The sequence below is a fragment of the Heterodontus francisci genome, chromosome 4, assembly GCF_036365525.1.
Source record: "Heterodontus francisci isolate sHetFra1 chromosome 4, sHetFra1.hap1, whole genome shotgun sequence".
NCBI classification, from domain to species: Eukaryota; Metazoa; Chordata; class Chondrichthyes; order Heterodontiformes; family Heterodontidae; genus Heterodontus; species Heterodontus francisci.
Genome location: NC_090374.1, coordinates 6,274,986 through 6,293,242, shown reverse-complemented (window position 1 = coordinate 6,293,242; position 18,257 = coordinate 6,274,986). Strand labels below are relative to the sequence as shown.

Here is an 18,257-nt window from a genome sequence, read left to right as displayed (position 1 = left end):
GGGTGATAATGGGATTTGACTCTTAATGAGATTTAGAGATCATGAAATGATACAGCACGGAAGGAAGCAATTCAGTCCATTGTGTCTGTGCTGGCTCTTTGAAGAAGCTAACCAATTAATCCCATTTCCTTACTCTTTCTCCATAGCCCTGTGAATTTTTCCACTTCAAGGAACTTAAGTAACAGAAAGGGCAGATGAGGCTAATTTAGTGGACGTAATATATTTGGATTTCTGAAAAACCCTTCGGTAAGGTGCTGCGTGGTAGACTCATGATTGAGATCAGAACATGTGGAGTTCGAGAGCAAGGAGCACAATGGATAGCAAGCTGTCTACAAATAGAAGACAAAGTATGAGGTTGAATGTAGTTACTCAGATTGGAAAAAGGTAGGAAGTGGTTTTCTTCAGGACTCAGTGCAAGGATAACTTGTTCACCATTCACATAAACAATTTGGAATCGGAAATACAATTTCAAAATTTCTGGAGAATGCCAAATTGCGGATATAGTTAATACAGAGGAGGACTGCAACAAAACACAGGAATACATTAATAAACTTACAGAAAGGGAGTGTAATCGGCAAATAAACTTCAATATAGAAAAATGTGAACAAGTCCAGGTGGGAAAAATAAGGAGACCACATGCTGCTTGGAAAATACGAGTCTTAAGGGTGGCACAGTGGTTAGCACCGCAGCCTCACAGCTCCAATGACCTGGGTTCAGTTCTGGGTACTGCCTGTGTGGAGTTTGCAAGTTCTCCCTGTGTCTGTGTGGGTTTCCGCTGGGTGCTCCGGTTTCCTCCCACAGCCAAAGACTTGCAGGTTGATAGGTAAATTGGCCATTATGAATTGTCCCTAGTGTAGGTAGGTGGTAGGAGAATGGTGGGGATGTGGTAGAGAATATGGGGTTCATGTAGGATTAGTATAAATGGGTGGTTGTTGTTCGGCACAGACTCAGTAGGCCGAAGGGACTGTTTCAGTGCTGTATCTCTAAATAAATAAATAATTTAAGTGGGATAGAGGAGCAAAGGGATCTGCACAAATCACTAAATGTAGCAACACAGGTTAATAACATAAAAAAGCAAACAGGTGTTCATTTTAGAAAGGTAGAATTGAAAAGTAGCGAAGTTGTGGATTAAAGATAGGCAGCAAAGGCAACTCAACATTCCTGGTTGCAGGGTTTTCAGACAGGATAGAGAGGAGGATAATAAAAGGAGTGGGGGGAGGTGTTGCAATATTGATTAAACAATCACAGTCGTGAGGAGGATCTTGGATATGTCGGAAGGAGCATTAAATAAGGCCATATGGGTTGAACTGAGGCACCAAAAAGGGGCAATCATACTGCCGGGAGTATACTTTAGACCCCCAAACAATCAGAGGGAGATCGAAAAGCAAATACGTAGGCAATTGCAGAGGCAGAAACAATAAGGCAGTAATAGTAGGAGATTTCAAATACTCTGCTGGGATAAAATCAGTGTAAAGTGTATAGAAGACGCAGAATTCTTAAAATACATTCAGGAGAACGTTCTTAGCCAGTACGTAGCAAGCCTGGAATGCAGAGATTAAAACCCATCGCCTTCTGTTCTCTAACCATCTTCAAACCATCTTCTTAAACCCCTCTCCCTTGTCTCCTCACCTCCAACAAGTGCGAGGAGCTCATGGACTTGTCACTTAGCTTCAAACATCCTCCAAGGGTCCCCCTGCTCTTGCTTTGAACTAGCATGTTTCTCTAGTTTCTCTCCTATCTCCCCTCATGCCGTCTCCAAGCTCAGATTGCTCATGACACAAACCTCCTGCTCTCTTGACACTAATCCAGCTAAACCGCTGATCACCCAACTTCTGTTCCTGGCTCTCATGTTAGCTGATATTGGTAATGGGTCTATTTCCTCAGGTACTTTCCCCCTCTCCAAATCTGCTGTCGTCACCCCCACTTCTCAAACAAATAACAAATCATGACCCCTCCGTCCTCGTAAACTATTACCCAACGAGACAGGTGGCAGGGATAAGAAAGCAGTGGCAGAGAGCGAGAGCACAGTGAGACCAGCAGCAGGGATAAGAAAGCAGCGACAGAGAGTGAGAGCACAGTGAGACCAGCAGCAGGGATAAGAAAGCAGCGACAGACAGCATAGCGGGACAAGCGGCAGGGATAAAAGAGCTCGGGGGTTCAGAGCAAACTGGCTTGCTGAAAAAAAATCAAAGTGTGATATCACAGAAAAGCAGGTAAGTGATTTAGTTGATGAGTATTCCTCTTTTCCTCGCAAAACAAGGGCATTCGTTCAAATTTTGAGCTGGGAAATTAAAAATTTTAATCTAGATAAGTATAACAGTAATTATTAACACAGAACAGGTCTAGATGCATTAATTAAATTAATGGTTACAACAAGCCACTAGCTAGATTATAAAAGAGGGAATAGAGATTATTTTTTAGATCAGGATGGGCACTGTGACCTGTTGCTTGCAATTCCTGTGCATTTGGGAACTCCAGGACACTTCACGTGTCTTGGGTGACCATGTGTGCAGGAAGTGTCTCCAGCTGCTTCAGCTTGAGCTCAGGATTTCTGAGTTTGAGGGGCAGCTGGAGTCACTGCAGAGCATCAGGGAGCAGGAGACTTTCCTTGACCATACTTTCCAGGAGGTGGTCAATCCACAGGCAGTGAGAGTTCAGGATAGTAGATGGGTAGCCATCTAGAAGAGTAGGAAGAGGCAGGAGGTACAGGGGTCTACGGGGTGTGTGCCACTCTCAACAGTTACTCAGCTTTGGAAAATGCTGGGAGTGACAACACCTTGAAGGAGTGCAATCCAGACCATGGCATCAATGAGCAAGGGACTGTACAGGAGGGAGCAGCAAAAAATAGAATTCTTTTGGGCCTCCTTATCTCGAGAGACAATGGATACGCGCCTGGAGGTGGTCAGTGGTTTGTGAAGCAGCGCCTGGAGTGGCTATAAAGGCCAATTCTGGAGTGACAGGCTCTTCCACAGGTGCTGCAGAGAAATTTGTTTGTTGGGGCTGTTGCACAGTTGGCTCTCCCCTTGCGCCTCTGTCTTTTTTCCTGCCAACTACTAAGTCTCTTCGACTCGCCACAATTTAGCCCTGTCTTTATGGCTGCCCGCCAGCTCTGGCGAATGCTGGCAACTGACTCCCACGACTTGTGATCAATGTCACACGATTTCATGTCGCGTTTGCAGACGTCTTTATAACGGAGACATGGACGGCCGGTGGGTCTGATACCAGTGGCGAGCTCGCTGTACAATGTGTCTTTGGGGATCCTGCCATCTTCCATGCGGCTCACATGGCCAAGCCATCTCAAGCGCCGCTGACTCAGTAGTGTGTATAAGCTGGGGATGTTGGCCGCTTCAAGGACTTCTGTGTTGGAGATATAGTCCTGCCACCTGATGCCAAGTATTCTCCGAAGGCAGCGAAGATGGAATGAATTGAGACGTCGCTCTTGGCTGGCATACGTTGTCCAGGCCTCGCTGCCGTAGAGCAAGGTACTGAGGACACAGGCCTGATACACTCGGACTTTTGTGTTCCGTGTCAGTGCGCCATTTTCCCACACTCTCTTGGCCAGTCTGAACATAGCAGTGGAAGCCTTACCCATGCGCTTGTTGATTTCTGCATCTAGAGACAGGTTACTGGTGATAGTTGAGCCTAGGTAGGTGAACTCTTGAACCACTTCCAGAGCGTGGTCGCCAATATTGATGGATGGAGCATTTCTGACATCCTGCCCCATGATGTTCGTTTTCTTGAGGCTGATGGTTAGGCCAAATTATAGAATACAGTTATCCATAGTCAGTGGGTCAGACAGGCATTTCTGTAACCGTCATTGTGAGTCCCGCATGGTGTGTTGCCTCCCTGGTGCCACGGTAAAGGACATCACAGAGAGGGTGCAGAATATTCTGCAGGGGGAAGGGAGTGAGCCAGAAGTTGTGATACACATTGGTACCAACACATAGCAAGGGCAGGTATTGAAGTCCTACTGTTAGATTTTCAGGAGCTAGGGAAGAAGTTAAAAAGTAGGACCTCAAAGGTTGTAATCTCTGGATTAATCCCAATGCCACACGCTAACAAGAGTAGAAATAAGAATATAGGAAGGATCAATGCATGGCTTGAAGCATGGTGCAGGAGGGAGAGCTTCAGATTCTTGGGGCATTGGGACAAGTTCTGGGGCAGAAGGTACCTATTCAAAAGGGACAGGACGCACCTCAACAGGACTGGGACTAATATCCTCACGGGGAGGTTCACTAGTGTGGTTGGGTAGGATTTAAACCAAATTGGCAAGGGAATGGGCACCAGCATACAGAAGTAGAAAAGAGGAATAAATTGCATAATGTGAGAGTGTTGGATAGTACCAGAGAAGGGTTTAGTACCATAATGGAGAGGAACAGGTTAAGAAGGACTACATGGAAGACAAAGACAGGTTTACAATGCATATATGTATGATAGAATGGTTACACAACTGAAGGAGGCTATTCAGCCCATCATGTCTGTGCCGGCTCTCTACAAGAGCAACTCACCTCGTTCCATTCCCCAGCCTGTTTCCCATAGCCCTGCAAATTCTTTTGAAGGCCTCGATTGAATCTGCCTCCACCACAGTCTCAGGCAGAGCAATCCAGATCCTAACCACTCGCTGCGTAAAAAAGCTTTTCCTCATGTCACCTCTGGTTCTTTTGCCAATTACCTTAAATTGGTGTCCTCTGGTTCTGGATCCTTCAGCCAATGGGAACAGTTTCTCCCTATCTACTCTGTCCAGACCCCTCATGATTATGAATACCTCTATCAAATTCCCTCCGTAATATTACCTGTTTCTTTGATATGTGAACTATTGTAAGATTCACAGGACTACAAGCAATATTCAAAGAATATGTGGGTTTTTATTTTATATATATGTTTAACACTCTCTAAAACGTAGTGGGGGGTTTGCTTATTCATCCTGATCTGGTTATTGTAAACCTCTTCCCAGAGCTGAGCTCATCTTGATGACTCCTCTGAGACTCCAGTAACTCAGAACTCTGGTCAGCATGTTCTTCCTCTCTGCTCGTAGCCTTTGTACATTCATCTTCGCACTTTGTCTTTGAATGGGTCCACAATGCCACAGGGTGTTCACATGTAATGTTGTCGTACATCTCTCTAAGTTGACATCGGTTCTGTCTGAAAATCTGGATCCCGTGTGATCTGGGCTGTTCGCATATAGGAACACAGGAGCAGGAGTATCAAGCCCATCAAGCTTGCTCCGCATTCAATACGATGATGGCCGATCACCCACTTCAATGCCTTTTTCTCACACCATCCTCATATCCCTTTATGTCATTGGTATTTAGAAATCTGTCAATCTCTGCTTTAAACATACTCAATGACTGAGCTTCCACCACCCTCTGGGGTAGAGAATTCCAAAGATTCACAACCCTCTGAGTAAAGACATTTCTCCTCATCTCTGTCCTAAGTGGCTTCTCCCTTATTTTGAAACTGCATTCCCTGATTCTAGACTCCCAACCAGGGGAAACATCTTACCTGCATCTACCCTGTCTATCCCTTTAAGTATTTTGTAGGTTTCAATGAGATCACCTCTCATTCTTCGAAACGCTAGAGAAAATTGGCACAGTTACCCCAATCTCTCTTCATAGGATAGTCCAGCCATCCCGGGAACAAGTCTGGTGAACCTTCATTGCACTTCCTCTATGGCAAGGTAAGGAGACCAAAACTGCACACAGTACTCCAGGTGCTGTCTAAGCAAGGTTCTGTACAATTGAAACAAGACTTCACTACTCCTGTACTCAAATCCTCTTGCAATAAAGGTGAACATACCATTAGCCTTCTTAATTGCTTGCTGCACCTGCATGTCAGCTTTCAGTGACTTATTGACAAGGACACACAGGTCCCTTTGTACATTTACACTTTCTAAACTCTTAGCATTTAAGAAATACTCTGCACATCTATTCCTCCTACCAAAGTGGATAACCTCACATTTTTCCACATTATATTCCATCTGCCACGTTCTTGCCCACTCACTAAGTCTGTCCAAATCCCCTTGAAGCCACTTTGCAGTTTCCTCACAACATACTTTCCCACCTAGTTTTGTGTCATCTGCGAACTTGGAAATACTACATTTGGTCCCCACATCCAAATCATTGATACATATGTGAACATCTGGGGCCCAAGCACTGATCCGTGCAGTACCCCACTAGTCACAACCTGAAAACGCGAGAATGACACGTTTATTCCTACCCTCTGCTTTCTGTCTGTTAACCAATCCTTAATCCACGCCAGTATATTACCTCCTATCCCATGTGCTTTAATTTTGCTAACCAACCTCCTGTGGGGGACTTTATCAAAAGCCTTCTGAAAATCCAAGTATACCACATCCACCGACTCCCCTTTGTCAATTCTGTTAGTAACATCCTCAAAAAACTCCAACAGGTTCATCAAACATGATTTCCCATTCATAAATCCATGTTGACTATACCCAATCAGATCATTATTATCCAAGTGTCCACTTATCACATCCTTTAGAATAGATTCTAGCATTTTCAAAACGACTGATATAAGGCTAACAGGTCTGTAATTCCCTGTTTTCTCTCTCCCTCCCTTCATAAATGGTATGACATTTGTGACCTTCTAATCTGCAGGAACCATTCCAGAATCTATAGAATTTTGGAAGATGATCACCAATGCATCCACTATCTCTATAGCTACCTCTTTCAACGCTCTGGGATGTAGAATATCAGGTCCCGGGGACTTATCAACATTCAGCCCCATTAATTTCACCAATACTTCTTACTAATACTAATTTCCTTCAATTCCTCATGCTCTCTAATCCCTTAGATCTCTAATCCTGGAGATTTCTTGTATCTTCCTCAGTGAAGACAGCTGCAAAGTAATCATTCAGCTTTTCTACCATTTCTCTATTCCCCATTATAAATTCTCCTGACTTTTCCTGTAATGGACCCACATTTGTCTTAGTCAAACATTTTCTTTTTACATACCTATAGAAGCTTTTACAGGCCGTTTTTATATTTTTTGCTAGCTTATATTCATATTCTATTCTCCCTTTCTTTATCAGTTTCTTCATCCTCCTTTGCTGTATTCGAAAATCCTCCCAATCCTCAGGTTGTTTACTACTTCTGGCAACTTTGTAGGCCTTTTCTTTCAATCTTATACAATCTTTAACTTCTTTGTTATCCACGGTTGACTGCCTTTACTTTGGGGGGTTTTGTGCATTGAAGGATTGTATATTTGCTGTAAATTATGTAATACTTCTTTAAAGACTATCCATTGCCTATGTACTGTCATACTTTTAAATGTATTTTCCCAATCTACCTCAATGAATTTGGCGCTCATAATTTAGATTAGATTAGAGATACAGCACTGAAACAGGCCCTTCGGCCCACCGAGTCTGTGCCGAACATCAACCACCCATTTATACTAATCCTACATTAATCCCATATTCCTACCAAACATCCCCACCTGTCCCTATATTTCCCTACCACCTACCTATACTAGTGACAATTTATAATGGCCAATTTACCTATCAACCTGCAAGTCTTTTGGCTTGTGGGAGGAAACCGGAGCACCCGGAGAAAACCCACGCAGACACAGGGAGAACTTGCAAACTCCACACAGGCAGTACCCGGAATTGAACCCGGGTCCCTGGAGCTGTGAGGCTGCGGTGCTAACCACTGCGCCACTGTGCCGCCCTCCTTAGCTTCTCTGCCATTTCTCTATTCCCATTATAAATTCTCCTGACTCTGCCTGTAATAGCCAAATGCTAATTTCCTTTGTTCAAATTTAACACCCTGATTGAACTACCTCACTTTCAAACACAATGGAAAATTCTATCATATTTTGGCTACCCATCCCTAAAGGTTCTTTTACAACAAGATTATTAATTAGCCCTTTCTCATTACATAATATTAGATCTAAAATAGCCTGTTCTCTAGTCGGCTCCTCAACATACTGCTCTAGAAAACCATCCCTCACACATTCCAGAAACTCGTCCTCCACAACATTCGTGCTGATTAGGTTTACCCAGTCTATATGCAGATTGAATCACCCATAATTACTGTATTACCCAGGCTACATGCTTCTTTAATTGCCTGATTAATACCATGCCCCACACTACCACTACTGTTTGGTGGCCTATAAACAATTCCTACCAATGTTTGCTGCCCCTTGCTGTTTCTTAGCTCCACCCAAACAGATTCCACATTTTGTTCTTCCATTCTGAGATCCTCCCTTACTAATGTATTGATCCCATCCCTTATTATCAGCGCAACACCACCTCCTTTTCCTTTTTGCCTGTCCTTCCTAAATCTTGAATATCCTTGAATATTCAGTTCCCAGTCTTGGTCCCCCTGTAGCCACGTTTCTGTTATGGCAATTAGATCATACCCATTTACCTCTATTTGGGCCTTAAATCATCTACCTTGTTGCAAATGCTGCGTGCATTCAGGTAGGGTGCCCTTAACCTTGTCTTCTTGACATTCTGCATTCTAAGCCTAGTTGATGCTCACCTTTGTTTCGCCTGCCTTCTAATGTCACTTGCTACTTTTCTACCTCCTGTTATCAGTTTTACTTCCTTCCAAATTGAGCTACCCCTCAGGTTCCCATGCCCCTGACAAGCTAGTTTAAAACCTCCCCAACAGCATTAGCAAATCTCCTTGTGAGGTCCTGTTAAGGTGTAGCCCATCTATCTTGTACAGGTCTCACCTGCCCCAGAACCAGTATCAATGCCTCAGAAATCTGATGCCCTCCCTTCTGCACCAATTCTCCAGGCATGTGTTCAATCGATCAATCCTCCTATTCCTCTGCTCACTAGCACGTGGCATTGGGAGTAATCCTGAGATTACTGCTTTGGAGATCCTTTCTGCTTTTTAATATCCTTCCTAACTCCCTAAAATCTGCTTTCAGGACGTCATCCCTCTATGTCATTGGTACCAATGTGGGCCATGACCTCTGGCTGTTCACCCTCCCCCAGAAGGATGTCCTGCAGCCGCTCCATGACATCCTCGACCCTGGCACCAGGGAGGCAACATACCATGCGAGAGTCACGTTTACTGCCGCAGAAATGCCTGTCTGATTCACTGACTATCGAATCCCCTATCAATATTGCTGTTCCACTCTTCTTCCTCTCTTCCTTTGCAGCTGAGCCACCCGTGGTGCCATGGACTTTGCTCTGGCTGCACTCCCCCAAGGAACCATCGCTCTCACCAGTATCCAAAATGGAAAACCGATTAACAAGCAAGATAGACTCAAGGGTCTCCTGCACTGACTGGGATTCACTTAGTGTTAGAGGTCTAGATGGAGCTGAATTTGTAAGGAGCATTCAGGAGGGTTTTCCAGAGCAGTATGTAAATAGTCCAACTCGGGAAGGGGCCATACTGGACCTGGTGTTGGGGAATGAGCCCGGCCAGGTGCTTGAAGTTTCAGTAGGGGACTACTTTGGGAATAGTGATCACAATTCCGTAAGTTTTAGAATACTCATGGACAAAGACGAGAGTGGTCCCAAAGGAAGAGCGCTAAATTGGGGGAAGGCCAACTATACCAAAATTCGGCAGGAGCTGGGGAATGTAGATTGGGAGCAGCTGTTTGAAGATAAATCCACATTTGATATGTGGGAGGCTTTTAAAGAGAGGTTGATTAGCGTGCAGGAGAGACATGTTCCTGTGAAAATGAGGGATAGAAATGGCAAGATTAGGGAACCATGGATGACAGGTGAAATTGTGAAACTAGCTAAGAGGAAAAAGGAAGCATACATAAGGTCTAGGCAGCTGAAGAAAGACAAAGCTTTGGAAGAATATCGGGAATGTAGGACCAATCTGAAACGAGGAATTAAGAGGGCTAAAAGGGGTCATGAAATATCTTTAGCAAACAGGGTTAAGGAAAATCCCAAAGCCTTTTATTCATATATAAGGAGCAAGAGGGTAACTAGAGAAAGGATTGGCCCACTCAAGGACAAAGGAGGAAAATTATGCGTGGAGTCAGAGGAAATGGGTGAGATTCTAAACGAATACTTTGCATCGGTATTCACCGAGGAGAGGGACATGACGGATGTTGAGGTTAGGAACAGATGTTTGATTACTCTAGGTCAAGTCGGCATAAGGAGGGAGGAAGTGTTGGGTATTCTAAAAGGCATTAAGATGGACAAGTCCTCAGGTCCGGATGGGATCTGTCCCAGGTTACTGAGGGAAGCGAGAGAGGAAATAGCTGGGGCCTTAACAGATATCTTTGCAGCATCCTTAATCACGGGTGAGGTCGCGGAGGACTGGAGAATTGCTAATGTTGTCCCCTTGTTTAAGAAGGGTAGCAGGGATAATCCAGGTAATTATAGACCGGTGAGCCTGACGTCAGTGGTAGGGAAGCTGCTGGAGAAGATACTGAGGGATAGGATCTATTCCCATTTGGAAGAAAATGGGCTTATCAGTGATAGGCAACATGGTTTTGTGCAGGGAAGGTCATGTCTTACCAACTTAATAGAATTCTTTGAGGAAGTGACAAAGTTGATCGATGAGGGAAGGGCTATAGATGTCATATACATGGACTTCAGTAAGGCGTTTGATAAGGTTCCCCGTGGTAGGCTGATGGAGAAAGTGAAGTCGCCTGGGGTCCAGGGTGTACTAGCTAGATGGATAAAGAACTGGCTGAGCAACAGGAGACAGAGAGTAGTCGTAGAAGGGAGTTTCTCAAAATGGAGACGTGTGACCAGTGGTGTTCCACAGGGATCCGTGCTGGGACCACTGTTGTTTGTGATATACATAAATGATTTGGAGGAAAGTATAGGTGGTCTGATTAGCAAGTTTGCAGACAACACTAAGATTGGTGGAGTAGCAGATAGTGAAGGGGACTGTCAGAGAATACAGCAGAATATAGATAGATTGGAGAGTTGGGCAGAGAAATGGCAGATGGAGTTCAATCAGGGCAAATGCGAGGTGATGCATTTTGGAAGATCCAATTCAAGAGTGAACTATACAGTAAATGGAAAAGTCCTGGGGAAAATTGATGTACAGAGAGATTTGGGTGTTCAGGTCCATTGTTCCCTGATCATGGCAACGCAGGTCAATAGAGTGGTCAAGAAGGCATACGGCATGCTTTCCTTCATCGGACGGGGTATTGAGTACAAGAGTTGGCAGGTCATGTTACAGTTGTATAAGACTTTGGTTCGGCCACCTTTGGAATACTGCGTGCAGTTCTGGTCGCCACATTATCAAAAGGATGTAGATGCTTTGGAGAGGGTGCAGAGGAGGTTCACCAGGATGTTGCCTGGTATGGAGGGCGCTAGCTATGAAGAGAGGTTGAGTAGATTAGGATTATTTTCATTAGAAAGACGGAGGTTGAGGGGGGGACCTGATTGAGGTGTACAAAATCATGAGAGGTATAGACAGGGTGGATAGCAAGAAGCTTTTTCCCAGAGTGGGGGATTCAATTACTAGGGGTCACGAGTTCAACGTGAGAGGGGCAAAGTTTAGGGGGGATATGCATGGAAAGTTCTTTACGCAGAGGGTGGTGGGTGCCTGGAACGCGTTGCCAGCGGAGGTGGTAGACGCGGGCACGATAGCGTCTTTTAAGATGTATCTAGACAGATACATGAATGGGCAGGAAGCAAAGAGATACAGACCCTTAGAAAATAGGCTACAGGTTTAGATAGAGGATCTGGATCGGCGCAGGTTTGGAGGGCCGAAGGGCCTGTTCCTGTGCTGTAATGTTCTTTGTTCTTTGTTCTTCTTTGTTCTTGTTCTTGAGTTTTATCTTGGCACCTCGCAACAAAATGGTCAATGGACTCATCTTGCCTTTGCTGGTAGGTCATAAGCTCAAGTCTATGTACTCGGAAATTGACCTTTACCTTGAGTTGCAGCTCCAGGAATATCCATTGCTTTCCCGGGTCCTTCTGATCCTCAGCTAATAATCCTGATGCGTTGGTCTGTTGCAGGCCCTTGATTATTATAGCTTGTTTCGCTGGTTCACTCACTTCTTAGAGTCATTTACAGCACAGAAGGCATCCATTCGGCCCATTGAGACCATGCTGGCTCTCTACAGAGCTATTCAATCAGTCCCACTCCTTCGCTCGATCCTCATAGCCCTGCAAGTCTATTTCTCTCAAGTAACTATCCAAATTCCTCTTGAAGTCATGATTGTCTCGGCTTTTACCACCCTTTGTGGACAGCGAGTTCCAGGTCATTACCACCCACTGTGTAAAAAAGTTGTTCCTCATATTCCCCCTGCATCTCTCACCCAAAGCATTCAATCTGAGTCCCCTAGCCTTTGTACCATTAGTTAACGGAAACAGTTTTTCCTTGACTAATTTATCTAAGCCTGTCATATCTTGTACACCTCTATCAAATCTCCCCTCAACCTGCTTTATTCTAAGGACAACAACTCCAGCTTTTCCAACTTAACCTTGTAACTAAAATCCTCCATCCCTGGAACCATTCTGGTAAATCTCCTGTGCACCCTCACTTCCTTCCTAAAGTGTGGTGAACAGAACTGGACGCAATACTCCAGTTGGGGCCTAACGAGAACTTAAGAAAGGTTCAGCATAACTTCCCTGCTTTTGTACTCAATGCCTCTATTTATGAATCCCAAGATCCCATATGCTTTACTGATCACTCTCCCAACATGTCCTGCCACCTTCAAAGATCAATGCACATGCGCTCTGTCACAGTCACAAGAAGTGCAGCGATGAAAATACAAAAAATAAACTGAACAGTTAAAAAATTTAAACTATTTTAAACGGCTGGTACATTTGCTTTCAATAAGATGGAGGACATAGTCACATGACAAATACCAGCTCCTGCACTAAAATACACATCCATGTCTACCAGCAAGAAAACCAATTAATCCTGTCTACATGGAAATAAAACAGCTTATTACACATGGATGTGAGCTGTATACAAAACAAGCTAAAACAAAGACACTCCCAGACTCTACATCTCCTCTTTCACTTTACCACCAGAGAGTGTGAACAGCCCTCATATTATCAACATGGGGCCATCAAAAGCTATTGTAATAAAAGCAAAATACGGCAGATGCTGGAATAAAAACAAGAAACGCTGGAAATACACAACAGGTCTGGCAGCATCTGTGGAGAGAGAAGCAAAGTTAATGTTTCAGGTCAGTGACCCTTCATCAGAACAGTCCATTAGGAACTGAAGCCTAAAGTCACATGACAAAACTAACATTTAATGAGTCTACCATTAAAGTTAATCATTTTGAACTGTTATGAACAGGTAGTTAATTTTTTTTTCTGAACAAATTTCCCTGTTTTCCAACCATCTGTCCGTAAAGAGCTTAGTGATTGAATTTCTTTCCCTCCCTTAAACCCTGATAATAATTGATTGCAATAACAAAACGGTTGTTAGATTTAAAACAAAGAATTAGGGTTTATGTACACACTCTTAAACTCAGGAAATGGTTTAACTTTGACACGCATGCTTACAAACATACAAGGAAAGGTTGAAAGGCATAAAAAGGCAAAGGCATTTACTGAATAGAACAGTGGTGCAGTGGTTGGCACTGCAGCCTCACAGCTCCAGGGACCCGGGTTTGATTCTGGGTACTGCCACTGCGGAGTTTGCAAGTTCTCCCTGTGTCTACGTGGGTTTTCGTCGGGTGCTCCGGTTTCCTCCCACATCCAAAAGCCTTGCAGATGATAGGTAAGTTGGCTGTTGTAAATTGCCCCTAGTATAGGTAGGTGATAGGGAATATGGGATTACTGTAGGATTAGTATAAATGGGTGATTGTTGATCGGCACAGACTCGGTGGGCCGAAGGGCCTGTTTCAGTGCTGTATCTCTAAATAAAATAAAATAAACTAATACGAATTTCAGTTAAAACTAATGTCCGTTTCAATAGTCAAAAATTGTAAATCACTGACCGTAAATGCTGAATTGGTGGAGGAGCTGTTGGAAATATCTCCCTTTACAAATTTCTTCTTCTTTTCACTCTCAAAGGTAAATGGAGGTAGCTTGATTTGGCTGAAGTCACCTTTTTCTTAGATGGAGAGGAAGTGAGCAGAAAGCAGGTTTTCTTGCTGTTTTTGCAGATTGTGTCTTTAATTTTGTTTGCTGTTTGCAGTCTGTATCTTTCTTAACTGTCTGGCTTCTTGCAGGCTGTGCCTTATAGAGAGGTGTGTAGCTTCAGGCAGCTGTGGCTAATCTGACCCAAAGGCAACTGTGGAAATGAAGGCAGGCTTACTCTCAAACTGTTACAGTTACAAGTCCAGGCAGGTTCAATAGGGGTTTCATGGGTTCTAAAACTAGACCCTTTTCAAGTTGCTGTTCCACCTGACCTCTCACCTCCATTTTGACAATCAGAACATAGAAGTAAAAACTTAAATATGATGTGCAAAAAATGGCGGTTGACATTAATACTCAAAACACAATTTACAGGGGGTTCTCATCTATTCGTGACAGAACAACAAAGGAGTCTTTCCAGCTCAGCCATCAAATCATTAATATTCAGTCTCTCTCTAAGCACATGATCAACATCGAAGGCTATCTTGAATTTCAGCACACTGTGAGAGATATAGAGAGACCAGTTCCAGCTAACATTTGAACCCTGCTGAGACAAGTTGAAAGTCAACTACAGCAGAAAACAGAGTGCCTTTGGAACAACACCTCAACCTATGAAAACTGAACTAAGAACATCAGCACCATCTTCACACTGAAATGAACCACTAGAAGTCTTCAGCAACTCAACAAATACAAGACAACCAGCAAACAGGCCTGAAACTTTAAAACTCACCTTCCGAGAGGATCCCACAAGTTTTTCTGAAACAACAGATTTTTACGCCTTGAGCTCTTAACACCTCTTACCCTTTACCTTTTATCTGCTCTTGTGTGTGCCTGAGAGAGTGAATGTGTGTGTGGGTGGTGTTGCAAACATTTCAAGTGATGAATATTGTTTAGTAAATATTTAATCTTCTGTTTCAATCTTCAAGAAAACCTTTTGCTGTCTGTTTATTTGGCATACAAAACACAGGGGTGAAACATTAATTTAAACAAAAACACTGTGTTCAGTTGGGAGGTGAACAGTGGAAACCAACCACGCCATCATTCACCTGGCCATAACAATTTCCAGGTCCCTCTGTTCCTGCACACTCTTTAGAACTGTGTCATAAGTTGTCCCTATTCCTTCTGCCAAAATGCATCATCTCACACTCGTTAGTATTAAATCCCATCTGCCGCTGTCTGCCCATTCTGCTAGCCTATCTACGTCCTGTTGCCGGTAACTCATATCATCCTCACTGTTTGCCACAACTCTACGTTTGGTGTCACTGGCAAATTGTACTCCATTCCAAGATCCAAGTCATTTACATAGTTATTTAGAGTCATAGAATTATTTGCGGCACAGAAGGAGGCCATTCAGCCCATTGAGTCCATGCATACATAGCCAAAACAAAAGTGGTCCCAGCACTGCCACTTTGGGAAAAACCATGATCAGCCATCCTCCAGTCTGAAAAACAACCAGTTATTACGACTTGCTGTTTTCTGACCTTAAGACAGTTCTTTATCCAATTGGACACTGGCCCTACTCCATGAGCCTCAATTTTATTTACCACCTTTTGTGTGGCACTTTATCAAATGCTTTATTGAAATCCATAAAAACAACATCCACTGCATTCCCTTCATCAACCTTCTCTGTTACTTCATCAAAAAATTCAATTAGATTAGTCAAGCATGATCTGCCTTTTACAAATCTGTGCTGGCGATCCTTAATTAACTCAAAGCACTCAAAGGGTCTGTTGATTTTTCCCTGATTATCATTTCTAAAACCTTACCCATCATAGAAGCATCGAAAAGTTACGGCACAGAAAGAGGCCATTCAGCCCATCGTGTCTGTGCCGGCTGAAAAAACTAGCTGCCCAATCTAATCCCACCTTCCAGCATCTGGTCCATAGCCTTGCAGGTTCCAGCACTTCAGGTGCATGTCCAGGTACCTTTTAAAAGAATTGAGGGTTTCTGCCTCCACCATTGATCCGGGCAGTGAATGCCAGGCACCCACACCCTCTGAGTGAAAACGTTTTTCCTCATGACCCCTCTCATCTTTCTACCAATCACCTTAAATCTGTGCCCCTTGATAATTGACCACTCCACTAGAGGAAACAGGTCCTTCCTGCCTACTCTATCTAGGCCCTCCATAATTTTGTCCATCTCAATTAACTCACCCCTCATCCTCCTCTGTTCTGTAAGAAAAACAACCTCAGCCAATCCAATCTCTCCTCGTAGCTGCAACTTTCAAGCCCTGGCAACATTCTTGTAAATCTCCTCTGTCCTCTCTCCAGAGCAATTATGTCCTTCCTGTAATGTGGTGACCAGAACTGTACACAATACTCCAGCTGTGGCCTAACCAGCATTTTATACAGTTCCAGCATTACACCCCTACTTTTGTATTCTATACCTTGGCAATAAAGGAAAGCATTCCATATGCCTTCTTCACCACTCTACCTACCTGTCCTGCCACCTACAGGGACCTGTGGACATGCACTCCAAGGTCTCTCACTACTTCTACCCCTCTCAATGTCCTCCCATTTATTGTGTATTCCTTTGCTTTATTTGCCGTCCCCAAATGCATTACCTCACACTTCTCTGGATTGAATTCCATTTGCCACTTTCCTGCCCACTCAACCAAACCATTGATATCATTCTGCAGTCTACAGCTATCCTCTTCACTATCAACTACACAGTCAATTTTTGTGTCATCAGCAGATTTCCCATTCATCCCTCCCACATTTAAGTCCAAATCATTTATATATACCACAAACAGAAAGGGACCCAATACTGAGCCCTGTGAAATGCCACTGGAAACTGCCTTTCATTCACAAAAACATCCCTTACCCTTTGTTTGCTGTCACTGAGCCAATTTTTGATCCAACTTGCCACATTCCCCTGTATCCCATCGGCTTTTATTTTTCTGACCAGTCTGCCATATGGGACCTTGTCAAATGCCTTACTAAAATCAATGTAGACCACATCCAATACGCTACCCTCATCAATCCTCTTTGTTACTTCCTCAAAAAATTCAATTAAGTTAGTAAGATACTACTTTCCCTTAACAAATCCATGCTGACTATCCCTGATTAATCTGTGCTTTCCTAAGTGGCAGTTTATCCTATCTCTCAGAATTGATTCTAACAATTTTCCCACCACCAAGGTCAGACTGACTGGCCTATAATTATTTGGCCTATCCCTCACACCCTTTTTAAACAATGGTACAACGTTCGCTGACCTCCAATCCTCTGATACCTCACCTGTATCTAGTGAGGAGTTGAAGATGATCCTCAGAGCATCTGATATTTCCTCCCTGGCTTCCTTTAACAACCTGGGATAGAATCCATCTGGCCCTGGTGACTTATCCACTTTCAAGGATGTCAGACCCTCTAATACTTCCTCTCTCATTATGCTAATCATATCTAATATTTCACTCTCCTCTTTAACTACAATGTCTACATCAACCCTCTCCTTTGTGCTGACAGAGACAAAAAACTCATTAAGAACCCTGCCCACATCTTCTGCATCCATGCATAAGTTGCCTGGTACATCTCTGATAGTTCCTGCCCTTTCCTTCATTATCCTCTTGCTTTTAATGTACTGATAAAACATCTTTGGGTTTTCCTTGATATTGTTTGCCAATAATTTTTCATGTCCTCTCTTTGCTTTTCTAATTCCCTTTTTTTCTTCGCCTCTGCATTTACTATACGCCTCTAGGCTTTCTAAAGTATTAAGTTTTTTTGTGACCATCATAGGCTTTCCTTTTCTGCTTTATCAAATTGATCCCAAGCAAAAAGAGAAAAGATTTCAATACAGGTTTTCTTATGTTTGTGTATACTAGAATACTAACATGACTGCGACCGAAACTAGTAAGTACCCACGCCAAGATGAACTAACTTGGGCTAAGTTAAAGGCACTGTCTGTGGAAGAGTTGAGAAATATGGCTAAGCAGTGTGGGATCACTTTCCGTGCCAAGGCTAGGAAATCCAAACTCATAAGACTAGGGGCCAGCCATCTTTCCCTTGAATCTGAAGAATCAGAGAGAGGGTTAGAAATAGACTCCGACAGGGTATTGCTAGCAAAGATACAATAGGAACAGAGGAAACTTGAATTAGAGGAGAGAGAGAGAAAGACAGGAGAGAGAAAAAGGCAGAAATTTCCAGAAGGAATGGGAGGAAAGAGAGCTGAGGCATCTTGAGTTAGCTAGCGGGCGACAGAGTAACCCCAGTGAAAGCATCGAAAATACAAGTAATGTGGGTCTGTGTCCTGAGTTTTAAAAATTTTC

The 18,257-nt window shown here is 43.6% G+C and overlaps 1 protein-coding gene across 2 annotated transcripts in view; it reads left to right on the top strand.

Annotated features, from left to right (window-relative positions):
* Positions 1 to 14,870, top strand: part of LOC137368875 (calcyphosin-like protein) — a 54,719-nt gene extending 39,849 nt beyond the window's left edge. The window contains exon 5 of one of the 2 annotated variants that reach the window (XM_068029105.1): positions 14,372 to 14,870. In XM_068029105.1, the coding sequence (XP_067885206.1) occupies positions 14,372 to 14,392 (21 nt within the window). In that variant the 3' untranslated portion in view covers positions 14,393 to 14,870. Of the gene's footprint in view, positions 1 to 146; positions 385 to 14,371 lie in introns of those variants that run through there. The other variant, XM_068029104.1, reaches the window with a different exon arrangement.
* The last annotated feature ends 3,387 nt before the right edge of the window (positions 14,871 to 18,257 follow it).